The sequence below is a fragment of the Crocodylus siamensis genome, chromosome 4, assembly GCF_052110815.1.
Source record: "Crocodylus siamensis isolate JL-2025a chromosome 4, ASM5211081v1, whole genome shotgun sequence".
NCBI lineage: Eukaryota > Metazoa > Chordata > Crocodylia > Crocodylidae > Crocodylus > Crocodylus siamensis.
In genome coordinates, this window is record NC_143398.1 from 3,773,768 (window position 1) to 3,797,284 (window position 23,517).

At 45.7% G+C, this 23,517-nt stretch overlaps 1 protein-coding gene across 6 annotated transcripts in view; it reads right to left on the minus strand.

Annotated features, from left to right (window-relative positions):
• Positions 1-673: 673 nt before the first annotated feature.
• Positions 674-23,517, minus strand: part of UBE2H (ubiquitin conjugating enzyme E2 H) — a 69,963-nt gene continuing 47,119 nt past the window's right edge. The window contains exons 4-9 of one of the 6 annotated variants that reach the window (XR_016441690.1): positions 21,729-21,768; positions 20,901-20,953; positions 14,829-14,957; positions 4,588-5,147; positions 3,446-3,566; positions 674-2,748 (exon numbers count right to left, since the gene is read on the minus strand). Coding sequence is in view for 1 of the 6 variants with exons in the window: in XM_090041494.1 (XP_089897620.1) it covers positions 5,023-5,147; positions 14,829-14,957; positions 20,901-20,953; positions 21,729-21,768 (347 nt within the window). In the remaining 5 variants the exon portion in view is untranslated. Of the gene's footprint in view, positions 5,148-14,828; positions 14,958-20,900; positions 20,954-21,728; positions 21,769-23,517 lie in introns of all 6 variants that reach the window. The other 5 variants (XR_016441691.1, XR_016441689.1, XR_016441688.1 and 2 more) reach the window with 5 other exon arrangements.

Here is a 23,517-nt window from a genome sequence, read left to right on the forward strand (position 1 = left end):
CTCTGCTGCAAAGAGCTCAAAGTCTGCACCTAGGCAGGACTGTGATACTATTGATCCCTTTTGGAGATCTCCGGGCTTATCTTGCGAGTCACACTTCGGCACCCTCACGCTTCAGGGCTCGTACTGTGCAGCACCCTTACAAGCATCTCCCCCACCCCGGCTGAGTCACCAAACTAGGCTTATTTTTGTTACTGGCCAATTTTGAAGCCAGTCGGAGTCTGCCAGTCCTCTCATTGCCAGAGTATAACCCCAGGTATTTTCAAGCCAGCCCGATTAACTGGCAGCTAAGAAACCTGCTGACTCCTAGCACTCTGGTTCAAATGCCATAGGAGAGATTGGATGTGCTTTCACTAAGTTACCTTAGCAAGGTTGTTTTTCTCCTATAAAGTGGTGGTGAATGGACAGCAGTATCTAGTCTTCCAACCACTCCTTGCATCTTGGGAGCGCCGAAGATAGGAACAGGAGCCGTAAACCGAGCACCTCTTCAAGAATTAGCCCAAATTAATAGGCTGCAGCTTGTCAAGCGAGGACCAGGATTTCACGCAGGGTTAGAGGAGTGTTGCACTACAGAGCTTCGGCGGGCGGTGGAGGAACGGCAGCAGTGTCCCTGGGCTGTTAGACGCTCCCCAAGGGAATGGGACTTTGCCCCCAGCAAGCAGCAAGGCAAGCAGAGCAAGGTATATACATATTTTATTTAAAAAAAGTTTACAGTTCTTTAATTATACACAACTATTTGAGAAAAGTTATAGAAGAGGCATTTGTCATGGTGACAGGCATGCCCACTACATCATCACAATGCAAGAAAAAGGGGAGGAGGGGGTTGGAAAAAAAAGAATAAGAAAAAAAAGAAAAGAAAAGAAAAGAAAAGAACGAACCCAAAAAGCTTAGACTCCAAATGGAGGGCTCAACACCCTGGATCTCTTCAAGTATCACACAATATGTACCAAATACAGTCAGTAAAATAATGGCCATTTCTCATGCCACACGCACACCTGCTAAAGTGCCAGCAGAACTCAAGATGGGCAAAAAGGAAGCAAAAAAATAGTTAAGATAGATAGATATATAAAAACGGGGGGGAAAAATAAGAAACCAGCAACCCCTCCCAACCCCAGTGCCCCCTGCATGATGTGAAACAGCTCTGACAACGTGGTAGGGTCTTTGTTAATCAGAGCTAGCACTGACGCATCAAAATGCTGCGATGCATCTACCTGCAAAGCAGAAGCCAGGGCAAGCCAAGTGCAGCACAGCTTCCAGCATTTCTCATCCATGCCGCGGAAGGAGGGAGGGAGAGAAAGGCAGGGCACGGAGCTCCGTTCTCTCCACCTTGCATGTGGGGCGAAGGTGGGTCGTGCGAGGTGGCACACGAACCGCACAGTTGCTTCCGTTCCCTTCAACCTACTTGGCCAACTGGGACAGCTGAAGCACAAGGAGCCGCACGCGACTCGCCGCTTTCCTGATCGCGAGCACGCGTTACCGGACAAGAAAAGCAGAGCTGGGGAAACGCTCCCAATCTGCATCCAGGATTCACTCTGTAAAAGATTCACTTCCTCCAATATCCCCTCCTCCCGCAGTGTAGAGTTGTCACAATGGAAGGTCTAGTGAAAAAAAAATGCAATACCCAGAAGCCTCCAGATGAGCTAAAACCCATTTCTGATGAAGGTTTAAAGATAAGCCTTGTTGGCAAACGTATGGACCTTCTCAAGGCGGGAGCGCGAGATCTGTTGATCAATGGCAGCTTTGATATTTTGTACAGAGGAGAAGACACACCAAGGTGATAAGCTACTGGATCTAAAGCCAAAGGAGCCAGATCCCCAAATGGCTGCAGCAGGTGACTTAGAAACTTCCATACTTGGAGGTTCATCCAGACTACGAGGATACGTATCAAACATGGCTATGCTGGAGCAGGCCTAGCGAGTCCCATCCAGCTGACACTTTGAAGTCGAGTGATCAGAACAGGGGCGGGGGCGCAGATGGCAGTGGTGCTTGGAGACGTCTGCTAGCGTTTCTAAAGGAACCAAACTTAAAAAGAACAAAAAGGGGCACCCGGGTTCAAAGCAGTTCCATGTTTCCCTCGAAGACTAGGTGGGAGCAGTTGTATTTACAGGCTGTTCTGGCTTGAAGAAGGGGAAGGAGGTCAAAAGAACGGTGCTCACAGGAGACGGGTGGAATGAGGCTACAAGCAGCTGTTCCCATCTGGGGAAAAAATAAGTCAAATCCATTTGAGTTTATCCTCTAAATCGGCATTTCACATGAGACAGGATCCTTGCAAACGATAGCTTACTGCAGGCTTCCTTCCCTACTGCCATCACCGCAAGGGGGAAGGGATCCAGCACAAAACAGGTGAACCTTCAACATCTGGCAGGCAAGGCTACAAACTCCACCATTCTCCTCACTTAAGTGTCCGAGGAAAAGCGCTGCAGTTGAAGCACACAGTTCCAGATCTAGACCCGCAAGTGTCTGCGTGTATAAAAGAAGGTACGGGGGAAATCGGAGCGGCTTGGACAACAGAACCACCGTGCACCTTCCAACAGAGAGATCAGGGCAGTAAGGCGTGTGCCTGCTCTCCCGGGAGCCTGCCTTAGACAGCGGCAGCTCTCATGGCAATTCCTTTGGATGCTTAGGACTGGACACCTGCTTCTACTGAAAAAACGGGCTTCTTGAAAGGAGGGAGTGCGCGCAAGTGCTCTATGTGAAAAACCCGGCTAGCCAATAGAGCCGGGGGTTGGGGAGAGGGAGGGACATAGTTACCTGGAAAAAAAATGGAGGGAATTAGAACACTATGTTTATACAATATTGAAAAAATACAAACTTTTATTGTTTTGTTGTTTTTTTTGTTTTTTTTTTTAAAACTGATATCACCACCCAGCACTTTTGTCTACCCCTAAATAGCACCTACAGTTAAAGTTATAGCTCAAGCAAACTGCTAGTCCAGCAGGTAAGCAAGTTAAACAGTGCCAGCAAAAAACTCTGCCCCTCCCTCCCCAAAGAAATGAGAAAACAGCGTGCTAGATAAGAGTTAACGTACACCATTACATGTTAAATAGTTTACTACTACCCCCTTCCAACAAGCCACAAATGCTAGATAGAGAACTTCAGCACAGTAACTAACCACAGCCCTACATTACTGCTTTTTTTTTTTTTTTAAAAGAAAAAAAAAGCAGAGGGAAATAAAAAAACAACCCCTTTTGCTTCATGCCCGTAACGAACATAAAATAAGTAAAATCTTTGTAGGTTATTTTTTTTTTATTAAGGAAAATAATCATGCTAAAGCAAAATTGTACTTTATAGTTTTCCAAAAAAAACTGATTGTGCTTTATGAATTAAAAAAAATAGGATTGTATCTTCCAACCTCATTGACGCAATTCAGGGGCATTTCTAAAAGGGAAAAAACACTTGTGATGAAATGGAAAATGTCTTTTTTTCTTCATTTTTTTTTGTTTTTTACCGAGTCCAGTCTGACATGCAAATTCAGTTCGATGGTCTCTCAGGATGGCTTGAATTCCATGCAGTCCTGCAGGTTGTCCCAAAAGTTAAAGTAACTGGTTGTCCAAACCCCTCAGAAAACCCTACAAATACAGCAGATAACATCCCGGTTTTAAAAATCCATCTTAGTTGGCATTTCAAATGCGCCATTTTCCAAATTCAAGTATACTGGCACCCCATGTAGGCAAGTTACTGTATTCATGTTTTCTTAGCATTAAAACTAAAAACGAACAAACAAAAAAAACCAAAACCAAAATTTTAGCATGTTGAAATATCAGGAAAAAAAAAAAATCTTCATCCAGAAAAGTCTTTGGGGAGGGGAAAAAAAAAGATTTGCATGTTTCCCCAAAATTGTCTTTTAAATTTAAAAAAAAAAATTTAAAATTTTCCTAGATCATTTTCCTTTGTTCAACTCTGGAGAGTTTGGTCTGTTGTACACTCACAAGCAGATGGCTATCAAGCTGCTGCAGAAGGGGGAAAAAGGAAACCAAGAATGAGAGTGCCGATGGATTCGTGGACTACAGCCAGTGGACCAATCTTCATGGATCTGAAGCTCTCAGCAAGGCTAATCCATCTGGTCAGAAAACACTTTCAGGAGACGGAGATTTTTTTTTTTTTGTGAGGTCTTTAGCCATACTTCAAGCCGGCGAAAAGAAACCCCAGCAAGCTTGAAGCCATTAAATGGCAGCTGTTTCCAAACTATGACAAAGCAAGGGTTTGACTTGGTGTGTGCTCCAGGTATATTAAAGCACTGTTCACATACCATTGTGGGGGGGGTCCCCCAAAAAGGGAACATCTCATAATCCAGACCAAGAAAGTGAATAGATGTCCAGATGAAGGCTTTCAAAAGTAAAAAAAAACCCCCAAAAAACTAAACAGACCAGTGGTTGTAGGTCCCTATACTTCAGAGAGCAGGAGTCCACATATAAAAACATACTTAAAATCCAAGTCAAAAAAGTGTTTAAGTTTCAATGCTCCGATTAGCTCGTGCATCTTTTTTAAACATGACTCCACATAAAATATGATCAGCCACGTTGCCTGAAGGAGCACCTTTTATTTCACCATCTTATCTCCACATCCTGACATTATCCCCCAGGTTCTTACTTTGAGAAAGCGCTGTGCTGCATCAGCATCCAAGGTGGTGTCTTTGGAAACACTGATAAAAAGGAGGAAAAAAACCAAAAAACAACAACAACAACAACAAAAAAATCTTTACTAACTCCCTACCTACCAGAGCAGCTGTTTTTAGTTGACAGTTCAGTAGCACACAAGTGGACTTGGCCAAATGGAATTATGAATGCATGCATTCGGGCTGCATATTGCTACCAAAATGGAATGTGGGAATATGCTATGCACCTTGGGTTTGAGAAATGACCAAGAAATCAAGATCTAAAGGGTGATATATATATATCAATGCTATTATTCATAAAAACCTTGTTTAGTAATAAAAAAAATTGCTTTGTTTAAATATGAATATTATAGTCTGCTTCTCATGGTTAGGAAATAATAGTCTCTCTGAAAAGCAGGTCGCTTCTTCTACTACAACTCCATATCCTGCGCTTCGTCTTCCGAGAAGTCAGACATGGAGCTCTCTGATGAGCTGTCCCCGGTGGCTTCTTCCTGTTCTTTTAGTGCTTCTTCTGTTGCATATTTCTGAATGTATTCTGTATATGGGGAGAGGAGGGAAAGAAAAAGAGAGAGGATATAAATCAGCATATATTGAAGATCTAAAGCTTGGCTGGCTGTGGAATTAATTTACCGGTTGGGGTAGTGGCAGATGCATAAGACACACAGATTACAAAAGTTAACATAGGTCCTGCCATGCCGCCTCGGATCAATTGTGAATCTAGTCTGGCACTCCATCTGACAGCAGCCAGCAGTGAAGACTGCAAAGGGATGCATGAGATTTTTGATAATGGATAAAAAACCCGAGGCACGTGGGTGGATAGGATGCCCCGCATTACAGGGTCCCGGACTTGGAGCTGGAGAGACCAGGCAGTTCGTTTCCCAGCCGCGTACACGTGCTCACATAAAAAGCCTCTTTATGAAGAACCCATTTATCACAGGAATAGCAACTAAATTAGGGACTGACATGATGATCAAAAGGAGAAAAACGACCGAGAAGTCAGCAAAAAATAAATAAAATCAGTCACGAAACTGGAGATAAGAGCTGCAGTTTGTGGCAGGAAAGAGGTAGGAGAGGAGAAGCAGTGCAGACAGTGTTGTGGCTGACATGATCATGGGTTTCCTGGAAGAGGAGAAAGAGGGCAGGATGCCTCTTTTTTTGGCCTACAGAAAAAAAAAAAAAATACAGCAGTTTTTCTGTTCAAAGAACTCAGAAAGACCCTGACTACGAATTTCGTTTCTAAAGCCGTGGCACCTGGGTGGAGACTTGCTGCTCTCGTTCCTACAGGGACGCCCAGCCGCTGGGCACGGGATGCAGTGCCGAACATGCGGCTGCCAACATGAAGGGAGAACCCCAAATACTCTTCTCCAAAGATGAAGATCCCTAAATTATGAGATTAGAGAAGCTGATGGTACTGGCACAGCTTCTAGAGAAGGAAAGAAGGATGAACAGGTGAGGGGGGCAGGAAAAATAGGAATAATGGATCAAATGCCATTGGTTCCAACCAAAAGCAAGAGAACCGCTCATTAAAATGCCTCCCCTTGATCCCTTGAGACAAACCCCTGGCACTGCATGCTTTGCTATCAGACAACAGTGGACTGACTAGTAAGGAGGAACTGCAGAAGGCTCTCCACAGGCAACCCGCAGCCCCCAACCTCCAGACATTTAACCCCCAAGAGTCATGAACAGACACAAGCTCAGCTGCTGTAGTGGTTCCTGGCTCCCAGAAGGAAGTGACAAGACCCGCACTATTAACGGGCAGGCGAGGTTCTTTAGTTGGTCTAATAAAAGATATTTCACATCTACCCAAAAAGTTGCAAAGAACAATTTTTCCAAGCTTTCAGGCACAAACACCCTTCTTCAGGCATAGTGAGGCCAGCAGTGTCTCCCCATGTTTGAAAAGGGTGCCCAAAAACTCATGGAGAATCATTTTTCCCAACTATTTAGCTGGTTTAATAAAAGGTATCACATTTATCCAAAGAACGCTGTCTGCCTGTGTCCTTAGAACAACACGGCTACAATAACAGCCCTGAAACTATTAATGGGTACCTAGACCGGCCCCTGGAATAGCAGCCAGCAACAGAAAACTGGTCGGACTGGATTCCAGCAGGCATGCACACTCCTTCTGTGCCAGCCGTGGCTCAGGCTATTTCCATACAGACCACACTGCAATGATCCAGCCTCTGAAGGAGGCACGGAGCAGAGTTAGTCACCTTACCACAAGTGCGGATGACAAGAGGCTTTTGGTGTTTTCCACCCAAGATCCCAGGAAAAAGGGCAGTCCCTAATTTTGCAGGCACTGTAGAGAATGGAGAGGACTTCAAATATGTGCCTGCAGGCCAGCATTCAAAAGTTCAAGTCAACCCCTCCAGCCTGGGAGCCTCTCTGTTTTCAGTGGGGAAGGACCTTCAAGCCAGCTGGCTGCCCCTTCCTCTACCTGGGGCTGAGAGGGCAGATGCACCACATCCTCCAGGTGACCAGGGTAGGAAGACTCAGCGATCCAGGTCTGGTCCCTCCCAAGCTGGGGTTGAGGCACATCAGCAAAAGAGCGCTCTGGAGTGAAAGGATTTCAGCTACTCTTTAGGCAGCTTTGAAGAAAGAAGGATACCCTAGGAGGCAAGACAAGGTGCTGGGAAGAACCAGAGGAAGGAAGTGACAGCCTCGCCTTTACACTTAACACACAAAGCCCCAGTTAGGAGGTGTGAATGTATTCTAACTCCAGTCAGAAAGTGCCAGCCAAAAAGAGCTTAAAATGCTGTGCGAGTTTATTTAAATTTCTACTGGCAGGGGAGGAAGGAGGCAGGCAGGACAAGCCCTGGATGACCCCTCTCCCTTTTCAAGAGCCCAGACCGCTGCTTTTTGACTGGCAATTCCTGGTTACGTGGCACATCAGGAGGCAGACGTGCATACAAAGTTGCAGGGCATCGCATTTAATGCCAGGTACTAAGAGGGAGAACAAAGCAACTCTTTAGGTGGTGCCAACAACATTGCCCCTTAAACGTTGCCAGAGCTTAAAACCAATGACGCCCGATTCTCCCCCCCTGCCTTCAAACAACTAGAGCCAGCACAGAGCTGCATGTAGTCCACTCCATGCTGTCACACAGCTCATTTATAGCTATCTGGGAGTGGGTAAGGATATAAGGCTGCAAGCAGCCACGGTTTATGGCACAGAGGACAGAATTAGGCCACTGGATGCACTTACTGCTGAACAGCATGGGCCCTCAGCATTTAAAAGCACTTCAGCTTCCCCTTCCAGCCAGTTGAGTCAACTCCCATGAAAGCCTAAGCCAGTGTCTGACAACACAATTGGCTTCCCTTGTATAGCTTAATATGTATTATTCACCCTGCTTGCTCTGCTGTGGCTGGGAGGAGGACTGCTGCAGTCAGCTTCAGGAGAGCTGCTAAATAAAGCATTACAGCCTGCTCTGTAACACTAGCAGCTGTGGAAGGCTTTCAAGGCCTCTGCACCCAATGTGAAGAGATTCAGACCATCAGGCCCCCCACATTTTATTTGTGATGCACTTTCCAAGAGGGGATTCATCTAAGGAAGGGCATGGGTCACTGAATCTGGTTGGGGAACAGAACCAGATGTTCCAGAAAGGCGGCTTTCTGCTGTGTTTCCAGACCAGCTAGGGGCCCTCCCTGTGGGCAAGGCTGCCACTGTGTTGGGTACTAGACAAAATTGTAGACCATCTCCTCCCAAAGAGCCTAACTACCTGGACATACAAGCAGCTTGCCTCAATCAATCAATAAATGGAGGCAGGGTATTTACTTCCCATCAACTGCTTTATAGCAACTACCCAGATCCATGCTTTTGCCTTGCGGAAAGTGGAAGCGAAGCCCTGGTAGGTTAGTTTGCAACATAAGAGGGCTAAAGCTACCATAGGTTAGTTTGCCCTTACCCTGGGGTAAGCGTGTGCACATGGGCAGTTACTGTGGAGTACATGACACGAGGTAAAGCTCTGCCCCTTTGCATGCCATAATCAACAGCCCATGTCCATACTCCATAAGGCAGCCGACGGGTACAAACCAGAGACAAGGAAACAAGTGAGGCACGTCAGCGCAGCATCTAAAGGCCAGTTGGGCTTCAGTGGGCACTGCAGCAAAAAAGGTGAAGGAGGGATTTGGAAGTGAATACTGCAGTGGTTTGCAGAGACGTATAAGGACCTCATCATGAGCATGGGGAGAAGCAGGTTTCATAGAAGCTAAGGGCAGGCAAGGCTGTCGCAAAGCATGACTGAGGGCAGCTGACAAGTCACGGAGAAGCATGGGTGCTGTGCTGAGCTTTGGCAAGGGCATTACAGATTTAAACAAGAGCAGCGTTAGTGGTGCCTAACAGGCAGATCCCGGAGAGGAGAGGGTCTGGGGTGGAAGAGGACTCCAGACAGATGGTAAACACGATCTGTGTGCTCAGAGGAAAGCACCAATGGGCAACACTCGGACAGACAAGTCGTGTTTGCTCTTGGACACGGCTGGTGATGCTGCACGCTGAGTAGCTGCAGCAGGAGAAAGGAAGGGAGGGTGTGAGCACTGAAACAAGTGGGGAAGCAGCAGCTGGGGCTGTGGGGGTGAGAGTCAATGATGCTGGAAAAGTAAAAGTGAGAGTTGTTCAGTTAGATGACAGCAGAGCTGCAGGATGAGAAAATGCAGCTATAGTGAAAGAAAGCAGCCTGCTCGAGGATTTCTGCCCGTGAACTGGGAGAGGAGCAGAAGTAAGAGATGGTTGGGGCAGACAGATTACAGCCACATGCGAGTCAAGACAGGAACAACTGCGTGTGGTTATCCTCGATTGTCTGCTTTGCTTAGAAGCTGAGCTCCCACTAAAAATGGAGATCACCAATTAAGTCTCTCTGGCAGCCAGCAGCAAAGGGATTGCAGCCTTGTTCAAGTCTAGAAACTCCAAAATGATCGTGCCCTAGAAACCCTCTTAATGTTAGTTCTGTGAACCCATTTGTGCCTATCTACCAGTAGTCTAAAACCCACAAATAATTACTGTAGCAGTCTCAAGTGGAGCAGAACTACAGTAGATAAAAAACAAATAATCAGTGATTTAAAAAAAATAAAATAAAATCAGATTTTTATTTAATCGTATTTAAGATTTTTTTTTTTTAATATAAAAAACCCCTATATAAAGATAGTTTGAATTTAAGATATATTAAAGCTCGACGATATCATCATGGAATAGGGATTATAACTTCTAATTATATACTATTTGAGACAATATATTCATGTAATCTTTTTAGAAATGTTGTATAAATAGGTCACAACAGGCCATGGACTATATTAGGGACCCAATCTTACAAGGTTTCATAGTTTCAAGTGTCAGAAGGGACCTGAGCAGATTGAGTCTGACCCCCTGCCCTGGCAGCAAAGAGTACTGGGGTCAAACGACCCCAAGAAGGTGTTCATCCAGCCTCCTCTAAAAGACCCCCGGGGTAGGAGCCAGCACCACTTCTCTTGGAAGTTGGTCCCAGACCCTAGCCGCCCTGACCGTGAAGTAGCGCCTCCTGATATCTAACCTAAATCTCCCCTCTGCCAGCTTGTGACCGTTGTTCCTGGTCACTCCTGGCGGTGCTCGGGGGAACAGGGACTCCCCCAGTGCCTGCTGGTCTGACCAGTTTGTAACAGGCCACTAGACCCCCCTCAGCCTTCTCTTGTGGAGGCTGAACAGGTTCAGGTCCCGTCGCCTCTCCTCGTAGGGCCTGCCCTGCTGCCCCCGATAATGTGAGTGGCCTCCTCTGGCCCCCCTCCATGCTGTCCACGTCCCTCCTGAAGTGCGGCGCCCAGACCTGGACACAGTACTCCAGCTGCGGCCTGACCAGTGCCGCATGGGGGGGAGGATCACCTCCCTGGACCTGCTCGAGATGCATCTGTGGATGCAGGACAAGGTGCGGTTGGGCTTCCCGACTGTGTCCCCACACTGCCGGCCCATGTTCATCTTGGAGTCAATGATGACCCCCAGATCCTTTTCTCCCTCTGCCCTGACGAGAAGGGAGTTCCCCAGCCTGTAGGTATGGTGCCGGCTCTTCCTCCCCAGCACTTGTCAGTGTTGAATCCCATCCTATTCTCATCCACGCACCCCTGTAACACATCTAGGTCCGACTGTAGGATTCCCAGAGGCTCCTCTACAGATTAGTAAAGATTAAAGAAAACCACTCTACCCAGTGGGACTCAGTCTAGAAGATCCCATTAAGCCTCTCTGTGATGCTTAGTTTCAGTTCTCAAACTGTGGATGTGCGTCTCCAGAGATAAAACATCCTTGTTAGCAGCAGTACATGGGGAAGAGAGATAACAAACCTGATTACCCACCCATCAGCCCTATTGTCTCTCTGCAAGTTTGAGTAGGGAGTCAAGCCCTTACCTCTCTCTAAAAGTGCAGTTTCAAGAAGTTAAATGAATAAAGGATATAATACAAGAATTTACTTTTTGTAGAAAAGAAGGATTAAATTGAGGCTTCCTGGCTGCCAGTGATTTAAATTGTAATTTAAAATCAAATCCACCCTGAGCAGGACTGGAAAGTATCAAATATAGTACTGGCTGAATGCCACTCATCAGACAAGACAAGGACATCATGCAAAGACCCATTTCTTCACGGCTCACTTGTGATCCAAGAGCCATGGATCGAAAGCTGATGTTCAGCTGAAAAGGGACATATTTGGATTCATATGAGCCACGATGAAATACTAAGAGTTGCGTTTAAACACAAACCTTGGCTCTTATTCCCTAAACCACAAAGGGGGGCGGGGGAACCCAGCATGGCTGCCAGGCCATTGGGCTGGACTTTTTCTCGTTTTCTTAGGAAATTCGAGACTTCCCGGGAACATTCGTGCCTAAACAATGAGCCTTTCTTGGATTAAACTTGTGCTGTACTGGAGGATCTACTTTTTACTTTTTCAGCCCATTAAAAAGGAAAGCTGACACCTGAAATGCCTGTTGTGCCGGTTTTATGGATGCAAGTGTCACGCTGTCCTCCCAGGAAGGAGGCTGCAATGCGTCATAACGCAGACTGGAAACGAAGGTGTTGCACCAAGGGAGAACCAGCCTTGCTTTGGACACGTCAGCTCCTGAAGGTGTATGGAAAGCTACATCTGCACCCCATTTACAGCTCTGGGGTACTTCACCTATTTACAAAAAAACCTGCTCAAATGATGTCTCAGCCCTGATTCTTCTGGTTTTTTTGTAAGAATTTTTGTTCAAAAGGTGCAAATGGGAATTAAAGGGCCAGAGTACAGTGGTTCTCAAACTTTTTAGACTTGAAGGACTCCTCAGAAAATACAAGCTCCAAGCTTTCATTCATTTTTTGACCGTGGAAAAATGACAGAGCAGTTCTTCTGCGTCAAAGAACACAAGGGGTCAGAAAGTTTTTTTAACACTAGATTTCTATTTAAAATCTCTGGGTTTATCTTGTGAATTGCATCTGCACACCTAACGGTGCTAACACTGCCTGGCACCCCAGATACCCTTAACAGGATCTCAAAGCACCCCAGGATGCCATGGTCCCCCTGGTTGAGAAGCATTGCCATAGGTTCATAGAGAATTAGGGTTGGCAGGGACCTCGGGTCACATCTAGTCCAACCCCTGCTCCAAGCAGGACCAGCCACAACTACATCATCCCAGCCAGGGCTTTGTCTATCTGGGCCTTAAAAACCTTCAAGGATGGAGAGTCCACCATGTCTCTGGGGAGCCTGTTCCAGAGCTTTACTACCCTCTTAGTGAGAGTTTTTCCCAATATCCAACCTCAGCTTCTCTTGCTGTCAGTGTTGAATCCCACCCTATTCTCATCCACGCACCCCTGTAACCCATCTAGGTCCGACTGTAGGATTCCCAGAGGCTCCTCTATAGATGAGTAAAGATTAAAGCCCATTGCTCCTTGTCCTGTCGTCTGCCCCCACTGAGACTAGTCCAGCTCCATCCTCTTTGCAACCCCCCAGCAGGGAGTTGAAGGCTGCTATTCAATCCCCCTCAGTCTTCGTTTTTCCAGACTAAACATCCCAGCTCCCTCAGCCTCTCCTCACCAGTCATTTGCCCCAGTCTCCAAAGCATTTTCGTTGCCCTTCGCCAATCTCTCCAACTTGTCCACATCCTTTCTGTAGTGGATCCTTTTGTAGCACTTGAGTCCTTACCTGTTCCTTGCATCTTTGAAAAATCTCCCGTTTCCTATCTTAAGCTATGTCTATCCAGATAACTTAGCACCCCAGCCAGCAGTGCTCTCATTCATGCCATGCTACATGGGGCAAGTTGCTGTCTAACATGGAAGTAATGTAGCCACATCCTCATAGTGCCATGAGCAGCCTAATTAGCTTGGGGGCAGGTCAACTGGTACCATTACTCCACACTGCCAATTAGCCCATCTGAAGTGGTGCATGGAGGTGGTGAGACAGCTTTTGGTTTAAGGGGCAGCCTGCTGGGAGCAGCTCAGTGACAGCTGGGTGGCCACTCTATTTGGCTTACGGCATGGACAAGGCCCCAGTGACAGCACAAGAGATCTGCCCTAGGAAGTCAAGGAAGGATGGAAATTGCAAAAGGTTCCCTTGCCTCTGTGACCATAGTCTGTGCCATGCGGGCTGAAGTGCTAATAATAATCAGCTTCCCACCTCAATACAAAAACCAGCAACAATAGTTAACTATGGGTCTTACCATAAATCCTAGAATCACAGAATAGTAGGGCTGGGAGGGACCTCAGGAGGCCACATCTACTCTACTCTGCTCTGCTCCCCAGCTCACAGCAGGATCATTCCTGGCTAAATCATCCTAGACAAGGGCTTGTCTATGCTGCTCTTAGAAACTTCAGGAATAAGTGCTCAAAAAACAAGCACCATGTAGGATGCCCAAAACACTCTATAAAAGCAAAGGGACAAGGGCTCCATTAACATCCTGCAAGGACAGGTACTTTTTGTAAGGATCTGTCACTTCAAAACCGTATGCCATGTTTCCACTCGCAGACCTGATCCTACTTCTCCTTGAGCGAGACATCAAGCAGGTACTTTCTGCTTTCATAACTAAAACATGGGGATGGAAAGGAAAGAGGGAATTAAGAACTGTAACTACATAATTTATTTCCCTCAGCTAGAGCAGATGTTACAATCCACTGCATCAATTCTGACATATCTAAGGCTATTTTCAAATCCTATCAACATGAAGCATGGCAACACTTAGCTGTATCTTATGTCAGTCATAGCAAACTAATAGATGCTGGGTAGTCCAAGTGGAGATGGGATTCTTGTAAAGAATGGTAAAATGGCCACCTGCATATACTGGAAGGTATTCTGGACCTCGTTCTTCATAGTTTACAGCATCAGATTTGAGATATGGAATGAAGCATTTGTGAGGTCAGGTTTTTCCATATCTGCTTTCTGCAGGGCTCTTCAACCTCTCTCTGCCAATACTGGTGACAGGATACCAAACTCAACAGATGCAGGCTCTGCTCAACAAGGCACTTCCCATATTTGTACCAATGAGTTACTTTTAAGAAGGATCAAGTTTCTGGATGTGGTTTGATTCCTTGATTATTTGTACTCATTGCTCTAGCAGCAGCACACAACAGGTTTAAGAACTTGTGAGGAAGGGTTAGAATGGATGCCAGGTACATAGGACTTACTAGCTGGCTTTTCGTAGCACCTGCAAGCTGAGATGTCGGTGGAACTGATGAACACAAATTAAACTTCACCAGACCCTACTTGAAAAGTATTCAGCCCATTTTTCAGGGAGCAGCAGCTGACACAGTTAAGCTGCGACCAAGTTCACAAAGCCTGCTAGAGAGTCTACTGCTTTATCCACAAAGCTTCCCTGACCTTCCACACTGCAGAGTCTGCTTTAAAGTTTGGGGATTTTTGAAAACAGCAACCCCTTTGGGCATGGCTACACTTGAAAGTTACCTCAGAGAAAGGTAGGTTAAGAATTTAAAAAGTACCAGCTGGGAATACTCCATGTGTGAGCTCAGTGATCTCTTAACTTTTGGGAGTTTGCTAAGACATCCTGCCCAGCAGTCTGCCGGAGCAGAACGGTTCCCTGTAGGGTACGCAGCAGCCCAGCTTTCATTTGCAACCAATGTCAGTTCCATCCATTCCTCCCAGAGGACTCCCCCAGGCTAAAATTAAATTGGTTTATTATAGAGCAAGAGCAGGTTACAACTAGAGAGTTTAAAGGACAAATTTTCATCCAAGCAGAGTTGGAATCATAGTGACAGGATCAACTTTTCAGCATCCTGTTTGCTCCTTACCTTTAATTTTCTGTTTGTACTCTTCTGGTCGGTGAAGATACATGGCTGCGGCATCACCATTTAGAGGATCTATAGGGTTAGGATAGGCCAGCAACTGGGGCAGGAACGATTCAAATATATTGGTGAGATCTGCAAATCAGAACAGAGGTTCACGTTGCAGCGAGAAATCTCAGACCCACAGACCAGCAAGTCACTCTTGATACGTGGCCCATCAGTGGAACTAGGCTGATGGCTGCTGTCAGGTACCAAGACTGAACGGCAAGGGAACGCTGGCCTGTTTTAACGGTGCTGAAGAAGAAAACATGTACGAGTTTGATAAGGCATTCCCAACATTACAGGTACAGAAGGGATTACAAAGTAAACCTCATTCAAAATACTTCGCAAATGTTAAGGAGTTATCCCTCAGCAGCTCCACGAACTGGGAACCTGTCACATGTTTTGATAAGGAAACTGAGCAAGAGGTTAAGCCCACAACTCTCAACCAGGGTGCCGCAAAATCCTTTTAAGGGTGCTGTGGCACCCAACCCCTGCATGAGGTGGTGAATGATCTCCTCTCCCCACCTGATGCCTTGCACCCATCCCAGCAGCACCTGTGGCTGCTCTTCCAGTGACTGCTGCAGCTACTGCCCTCCCTGCCAACCCCTGGTGAAGGAAGGACGCCCCTCAGGTACAGATCGGTGTCAGGGAGAGGGGCAGACAGTGGCAGGAGCCTGCCCCCACTTAGCACTGGCTAGATTAGTGGCTCTCAACCTTTTTTAGCCTTAAGAACCCCTCCATAACCCTTCTGAATTTGGACTGTAGCTCAAAGCTTCTCAACTAGGGTGCTGTGAAATTCAGAAGTTAATGAAGGGGCCTGGAGGCTAAAAAGGTTGGGAACCACTGACCTAAGCAATTTATTCAAGACACTACAGGATGGACATCCATTAAATCCAGTGCCTAGCCCTGAATACAGCTTCATTTTCATTGGTTTACATTATATTTTTCCATGCTTCCTCCTGTTACATCACCGCTTTCAAACACGTCTCATAGTCCATGACTTTACGGTGACGCATCTTGGCACAATACGATTTTCAAACATTTTCAAGCCTTATGGAAAGAGCAACCAACACGTTCACCCTCCATTTCAAAACAGTACTGATCTGAACAGATCACATTAATACTTTGGTGCCAGTTGGCATGTACCACTAATAAAGGAAACAAGTTTCTGACGCGGATGAGCAACTATGAACTCGTAAAACCCTCCCCCCACACCCCACCTCTGAGAGAGACGGGCACCATACTCCAGAGGCAGAGGTGTCAAGATGACATGCTCAAGAAGGGCTGTGGCCACCCACAAGGTGAAGCCTAGGTCCCCAGCACGTAATCTGGAGGGTCATTTTACTGTTGGAGTGTAGTAGATGCACACAAACCTTTTCAAAAGGAAGTTCACCCTTAAGTATTCATTACATGCATTTTAGCTACATCCGTCTTTTCCTTGCAACTAGACAGACTTGTACTTTCCCTCCTGATGGCAGCGAAATCCTCTTGGAGTAGCCACAGCACGAGGAGTGACCAAAATCTGTCTCCTACCATTGCTGAGTGAGGCAAACTTTGAAGTGGGCAGGGGGGAGAGGGGGTGTCATGATATCCTAACCTCCACCAGCCCAACAGATTCTAATGGGGGTAGGGTTAGGGGTTAGGACTTGACCTGTGTCTTCTAAACCTTTCCCTCCACCCAAGTATAACACAATTGATCAAAATGATATAATGCTGCACCTTATTTTCCTATTACTAACATTATCTATGACCCCTGGGAGAAGCACAATGTTAAAAGCTAATGTACTGTTGACGACCAGGCCAAGCTCCTGTAAAGTCAAGCTGCGAATGGTCTGCCTTGGACAAGCGGGACCAAGCAAAAGGACTTCACCATTTTAATTGATTCTTCTTTCCTGAGTTAACACATCCAGCATGTATACAAACTCCAACAAACTGAGTCACTGTTCAACATGAGCCCTGTACAGCAGGGATGGAAAGCGGTACCTGTCTACAGACAGGAGCTGCATCATTTTAAAGCAAGCTGAAGCAGCATCACATTTTTCCAGTAAACCTGTGCAGCTCTGGGCACAGACCAGCCTCTTGGTATTTGCCACTAAGCTGCAAGAGTCAGTTATACGTTAACTGAAGGTTTTCACTAAGCAGCAAAGCCACTGCACTTCCACAGTAGAGACTAGGGGGAGGAAGGGCACAGTGCAGAAGAATACTACGTCTCTGGGCTAAGTCTGCTGTGGCTGACATGTATGTATATAAAAAACAGTGCCAGGTGCCCACATCGGCAACTCCTGGGATGTGTACCAGCTGGTTGAAGCATAGTTCTACTCTGAAAAGAGAGCAGAAAAATAGTATGGCATGAGTTAGAGCGAGGGTGTTTTCAAAAACTCCTTTAGAAATCATTTGTCCCCCTCTACTCTAGTACTTGAGGTATTCTCAGCAACAAGTGGATTTCCTAGCAGGAACAGATTTATTTTTTTTATTTTTTTAACCTAAAGTCCAGCTTCTAGTTTTCCTGTTGGAAAGTATTAAATCCTTCCCAGTTGAAAACCAAGTGGAAATTGGGAGTATAGTTAGCTAGAGAACAAACCAGCCCTAAGGAAAGGTTAGTCATGCCTCATGGAAAATACCTTAGGATTACTGCTTTCCCCTTTAAAAGCATGGCTTCTTTCTAACACCCAAGTAAACTAATCCTCCATTTTGCACTAATTGGATGTGAAAAGATAACAGTTCATACACATACACTGGGTGACCCGAGGCCAAGTAAGGTTGGAGCCTTATCAGGGTCTTTTAGGCAGTTACGTTAAAAGTTACGTTACTTTTAGGCAGTTCCTGGAGCTCTTAACCCCTGAACTGTCCACACATTAACATGTGTAAGTGGCTTCAAGCACTCATTATGCAGCTCACAGTTATGCCACTCCAGGGCAGAACTGTCTCTGATCCACACAACCCACCTCCTGTTCCACTAATGTGTGGCCATTCCCCACCAATGTGCCACCCCAGGTGAAGTCCTCCAGTAACCCAGGATGCACAGCCCTTCTCCACCCTCCTATTCTGTGGATACCCCACTCCTCCCCAATCAGCTCACCACTGCACAGGCGTTGCATGGCAGGGCTGATTCCTCTCTCTTCCCCCCCGCCCCATCTTCATCCCTGCGGGTCCCTCTTGACACCAGCTGAAAGATGACTGCGGTGCTTCACATTTTGCCTGCCAGACTTCCCATGGCCCTACCATACCCAGCTCCCATAAAAGCTCGTATCCGCCCAGCATACTCCACAGCCCTTTATTTCCTCCTCTTCCCTCAGTGCTGATCCAGCCTTCTCCTAGCTAGAGACTGCAAGCTAATGAGAGTTTGACCGACCAACCCAACCTCTCCCAACCTTTTTCGAGTCCACCTCCACACCCCAGGATGCCCGGTGCACCTGTTCTGATCAGGGACAGGGCAGGGGGCTATTTTTGCTGAAGTTTCCCCTCTCAGCTGGCAGCCTTGATGAGCATCAGGAATGTTCAGCCTGGCTGGGAGGCCGAGATGCCCAGCTGAAGCAGGCAGCACTGGGGATTCATTATGGAGCAAACCGGCTCATGAAAGCTGTGTCCCTGCCCTGGCTTCCCTGGCAGCAGGCTGCCCCCGACCCTGCAGCAGTCGTGCTGGGTACATGAAGCAGGGCGCTATTGGAGCTCTTTGCCTAGCAGGAGAGGTAAGGAGTGAGCCACAGCCCTAGAAGCCTAGAGAATCATAGAGGCAGGGCTGGAAGGGACCTCACTGCTCACTATTTCTCTAGCAGCAGGTCACAGCTATGCAGATAGGAAGTCAGAGAGGGTGCTTGGACTAAGTGTGACTGCTCCAAACTCCAAGCTAGCACTAAGCTGATCAAAATTTGTGCAGCTTGAAGTACAACATGTAACAAGGCCATCGGTTAACTAAAAGGAACATAAAGAGTAAATCCTTGTCTTCAGTGTAGTGGATCTGACTTGCACTGGGTCTTTTCTGCTAGTGCAGGAACAGCTTAGTTCAAAAGGTAAAACACATAGCAAAATAGTGTTACTGATTTACATTGAAAGACTTTATCCACATACTGACTGTCACTTCAGCGTCAAACACGCCCATTTCTGCCAAGGGAAATATTGTGTATTCCCTCAAGGTGAAGCCAAGCATCTGAATGTTTTGGTGACTGAATCATAAAGGGGGTGGGAGAGAAGAAGAGGTAGGTCTGATGGAGTCACTGTTACATCTGGACATACTAGCTACATCAGGAGTTGCTTTGTCAGCACTCAAAAAGCATGCCCCAGCAAAAAACAAAAAAAAAAACCCTGGGTAATCTGAACTAAGATGATTGTGACTGGGGCTAAAAACAGTTTTGTTTGACAAGTGTTGTCAGTTGGTGTGGAGTGATCTCTTCACTGCTGCTCAAAGGAATACACAGTCAAGGCATCTTGATCACATGTTCCTTGGATTACTTATGGAAAATTAAAAACCAAGCAGGCATGAGTCTTTCAAAAATTGAGATGTTTATACATCACAAGAGGAAACAGTTGTTTTTCTCCCTGTAAGAGCCCCACTGACGATGAAACAGAGAAGAATTAGTTAGGAAACAGGTTACCAAAAAAAAGTGTTTGTATGACACTGTTTGGAAATACTGTGGAAACTCTGTTGTGACAATGCACTATAGCATGTCTCAACACAGGAAACTATTTGTGCATGGCTTACAAACCAGACTGCAGATTGCTGGCTCTCAGAGAATCAGCACTGCAGATAGAGTGAAGAAATTCTAAGCTGTCTAGTCCTACATGTCATCTGTGGCCAGCATTTAAAGTTTGCTGAACAAAACTGCATGTTGCTTACCTAACACCCTAACTGCTTATCCTCCTATTGGATTTTCTCAGGGCAAAGTCCACTGCAGGGAATAAGCATGTCTGGTGCAATCGCTGTAGAAGTGAGAGAAGGGTTTGTTCACCCTAGAATTGCAAAAAGTCTCCTCTTCTTCCTTCAGTGAAAACACCTGTGTTACAGCTAACCTGATCTCTATTTGCCTCAAAGGTGCAAGCCTGACATGGTGCAGCCCCAACACAAGCACTTATGACATGCGGACTGGGAGTACGTGGAAAGTTCAATAAGTTGCTAGAGCAATTCTAGTTCCCGTGTCCACTGTTTCCACAACATAAGTTATAAAGGGGTGGGGATGACCCCAAGCTGAGCTTAACTAATGAAAGTAATTTGTCACTTTAGCCATCGGTTTCAAATCTCAGAGCCAAGAAATCCAGTGACTGGGGGCAACAGGTCGAGCTACAGCTTGCTGGTGAAAGAGAGAGAGTTTAGATTTGAACTCTTATTTGACCATCTCTATCCTATTAACCCCACACCAAGTGTCAGTATTTTTGTCAGGAAACTCCATCTTGTCAAGGCTGCCTGCAGTAACCGCCTACGGTCTCAACAGCTTCAGAATCTCATGAGAACTGAAAATTTTCTTGGATCTTTATCACTACAAGCTGATACTTATGGCCTCTGAAGATAAGCAGGTCATGTCCAGCCAGAACTGGGTGAAAGACCTACTTGGAAAACATATCTCTGCAGCAAGGGGCGCATGCATTTCACAGCGATGCTCAGAGAAAATGGTTTCCAATGCCTTTTCCTGTAGAAGCTGCTTCACAGTCCTGACAGTCAACGAACACCTTCAACACTGACTGAATTTTAGTTAGCAGAACTGCAATCCAGTTACTTAGGTTCCTGCTCTAGGTTTTCAAGTGAAACGGGGTGGCATTCCTACTGAAAATGCTGCCATGTGCTGCTGAAGCGCTGCTACCTAGGACAGAGGTGGCTGGGGCAATTCCTGTGTGACATGTACAGAATACTTTAGCATTTTGGGATGAAAGTTGCCATGCAAACAATAATCAAACTTCTGCAGCTGTTCAGAGAACAATCTACAATTTGGCTCCAGCTTTCCAAGAGATACCCAGCACTGAACACCTCCAAACTGCACTGAGGTACTAAGACAAATAAAGTATACTCCCACCAAATAAACAGAAGGAAACACTGCCAACACTCACCGTAGAGAGCTGTCCAAGTCTGATTAATTACATCTAGACATACCGTTCCTGACCTGAAACAGATGGAAAGAAAGAGCAGAATTGAAAACATCTGCAAGTTAGATAAACACTTCCAAGTTTAACACAGGTTTTGATTTCCACCTTGGCCAACTCTTACGGCAAGCTGTGTTAAACTATAGATGGGACTGGATCAGCAGCCATAGTAAATAGGTGAGCTTTTATACCAAGTACGCAGACCTGACCTTTGACAAGCAAGGAATCTCACTAGCGAGTCAGTCTGAAAAAGGACGGCGGGGCTTCATTCAATGGGCAAACGAAGTGACCCAATGAGGGTTTCTAGTTATATATTATAAATGAGGTTGTATGCTAATGCTGATTAATACACAGAGGCCAGTAGGCTTTGCCAATGTTCTCCTTGCTCTGGAGAAAGCCCATGTTGTACCTGTGAAAAGCAGGATTAGCAAGCCTGGATGCTTCCAGCTAGAAGAGGCAGCTCATTTATTTTAAAAGAGCAGCCAATGTTGTCTGCATACAGGCCACAAGCAAAGACGATTTCTGCATCACGTATCCCCATGCACTCCTGCCTACAGCATCAGTTCGACCTGGATGTTTACCAAGGGGTTAGTTACATGACACACTGTCCATTCACATCAGGTTCTTAGCCTGGACTGTCAGTACTGGATTAGATGAAAGCTTTATCCAACCCTACCTATTAGCATACTTAAAAAGAGAGAAAAAAAAGCTGCTTTAGCTCTTATGAAAAGCATAATACTGCTGCAATCTGATAATATCCTTAATTATTATACCACACAACAAGGATTTACTTACGCTTCGTCGATGTTGGGATGGAAAATTTTATTCATGAATCCTGTAAAGAGATGCACATTGGTAAATATTAGAAAGAAGGCACTGAACGGGGTTTACAGAAAAGGAGGCAGGCTATTTACCTAGTGAGCCCTCATCTCAATAAGGTTCATTGGAAGCCTTGGGTTAGCTATACATAGTAATGTGACCTTTAAAATGTGCAAGTCCCATTTTGACCCAAGGGTCCTCAGCTGTTCCCTTCACGTTCATCAAAAGCTCCTGTTTATGCTGCAATTGTATTCTGAGATTTTGCAGTCCAGTATCATCTCAAAAAGCCATTTCCCCATCAGAACCATGAAGCACATGCTCTTTGTTTCTCCAGGCTGCAAGGGGTTTTAGAACAAATACTGTAAACACAAAGACTTAAGCTCAATGTTTGCTCAAGGATTAAATTTTCTTTTTTTTAAAATGTTGCCTAACCAAAGGTATTCAATAAACTTCCAATCTTAGTATTAAGTAGTATTTGCTAAGCACGTAGCTACCTTTCTGCAGCACCGGGAGCCCCTAACACTTACCAACTGTTTTACAGAACAGCAACAGGACAAACTGTACCCCAGGTCTTTAGCAAGTACAGTAAGGGAAGTACTGCAGTTTCAAGACTCTGGGAGGCGCTAAGCTAAAAACCTGTTGCTGTTCAATGCTTTTTTTTTGTTCCGGCTTGGAAACGAGCATATTGAAAGACCCTGTGGTTTAGACAGTCACAGTATCAAACTAACCTGCAACCTGCTTATGTCCGTATCCATGAGCAGCAGCTACAGGTAAGCCATGTTCTTCAGGCAGCTGACTGAGGTTAGCTTAAACCAGTGGCTCTCAATATTTTTACACTCATGGCACTCCTCGAAAAACCCTTCTTACCTTCTCGCTCATTTTTTGACTACAGAAAAAAACCCAACCAACCCAACAGAGCAATTCTGCTGCAAAGGAATCAGAAATTCTGAGCTGTTGGGGTCTGGTTTCCACACTATGGGTTTCTATTTGAAATGTCCAGGTGTGAATCACCCAGAATCTTGTGCATCGTGTTTGCACATCACTGTGCAGCCCCCAATGGCACTCCTGAAAGGATTAAGGCATGCCAGGCTGCTGTGGCACCCAGAGGGAGAATCATTGGGTTAGGCTCATCCTTGAGATAAGTGCAGGTGGTACCAAAACTGCCCCAAATCCCTATCCCCCCAAAAGAGACACCTCAGTCTATCTGTTTTATAATACCAGCATGTTACATTAGGTGCTGTAAAATATAAGGATATTGAAGAACAGCAAGTCCCTGTCCCTCACAGTTTAAGTGTACCATATTCTCTAACCAGTAGCGAAAGCAAAGTCAGATTTCCACTAACTGACTGCTGGAATTAAAAACAAGATACCATAGTGAAAAAAACAAAAAAAAAAAAAAACACAACAACATTGCAAAAGCCTAATAACGGATTGCTATAGGGATACAAGGGAATTTAAAGTAATGATATCTCCCTTTCAACTAGGAGGAATATCTGTTTGTGTATCTACTAACTTGTCACTGAACAGTTTTAGCTCTTTATATGTTCTTCATAAAAGCTGTTCTTACCTTCATTTTTATATCATTAAGGAGTTGGGTTTCCATCGAAAGCTTTTTGACATTTTAACACTGCTATCTTCCAGAATTTAAAATAAAGCCTCCTTTGCTTTGTGCATTACCTCTGAGACAAGTGCCACCCTGGGAATATTACTGGCCAGGGAAATGTTCCTTGCCTTTTCTGCAATAAGGAGATGTTTGTCTGCTCTT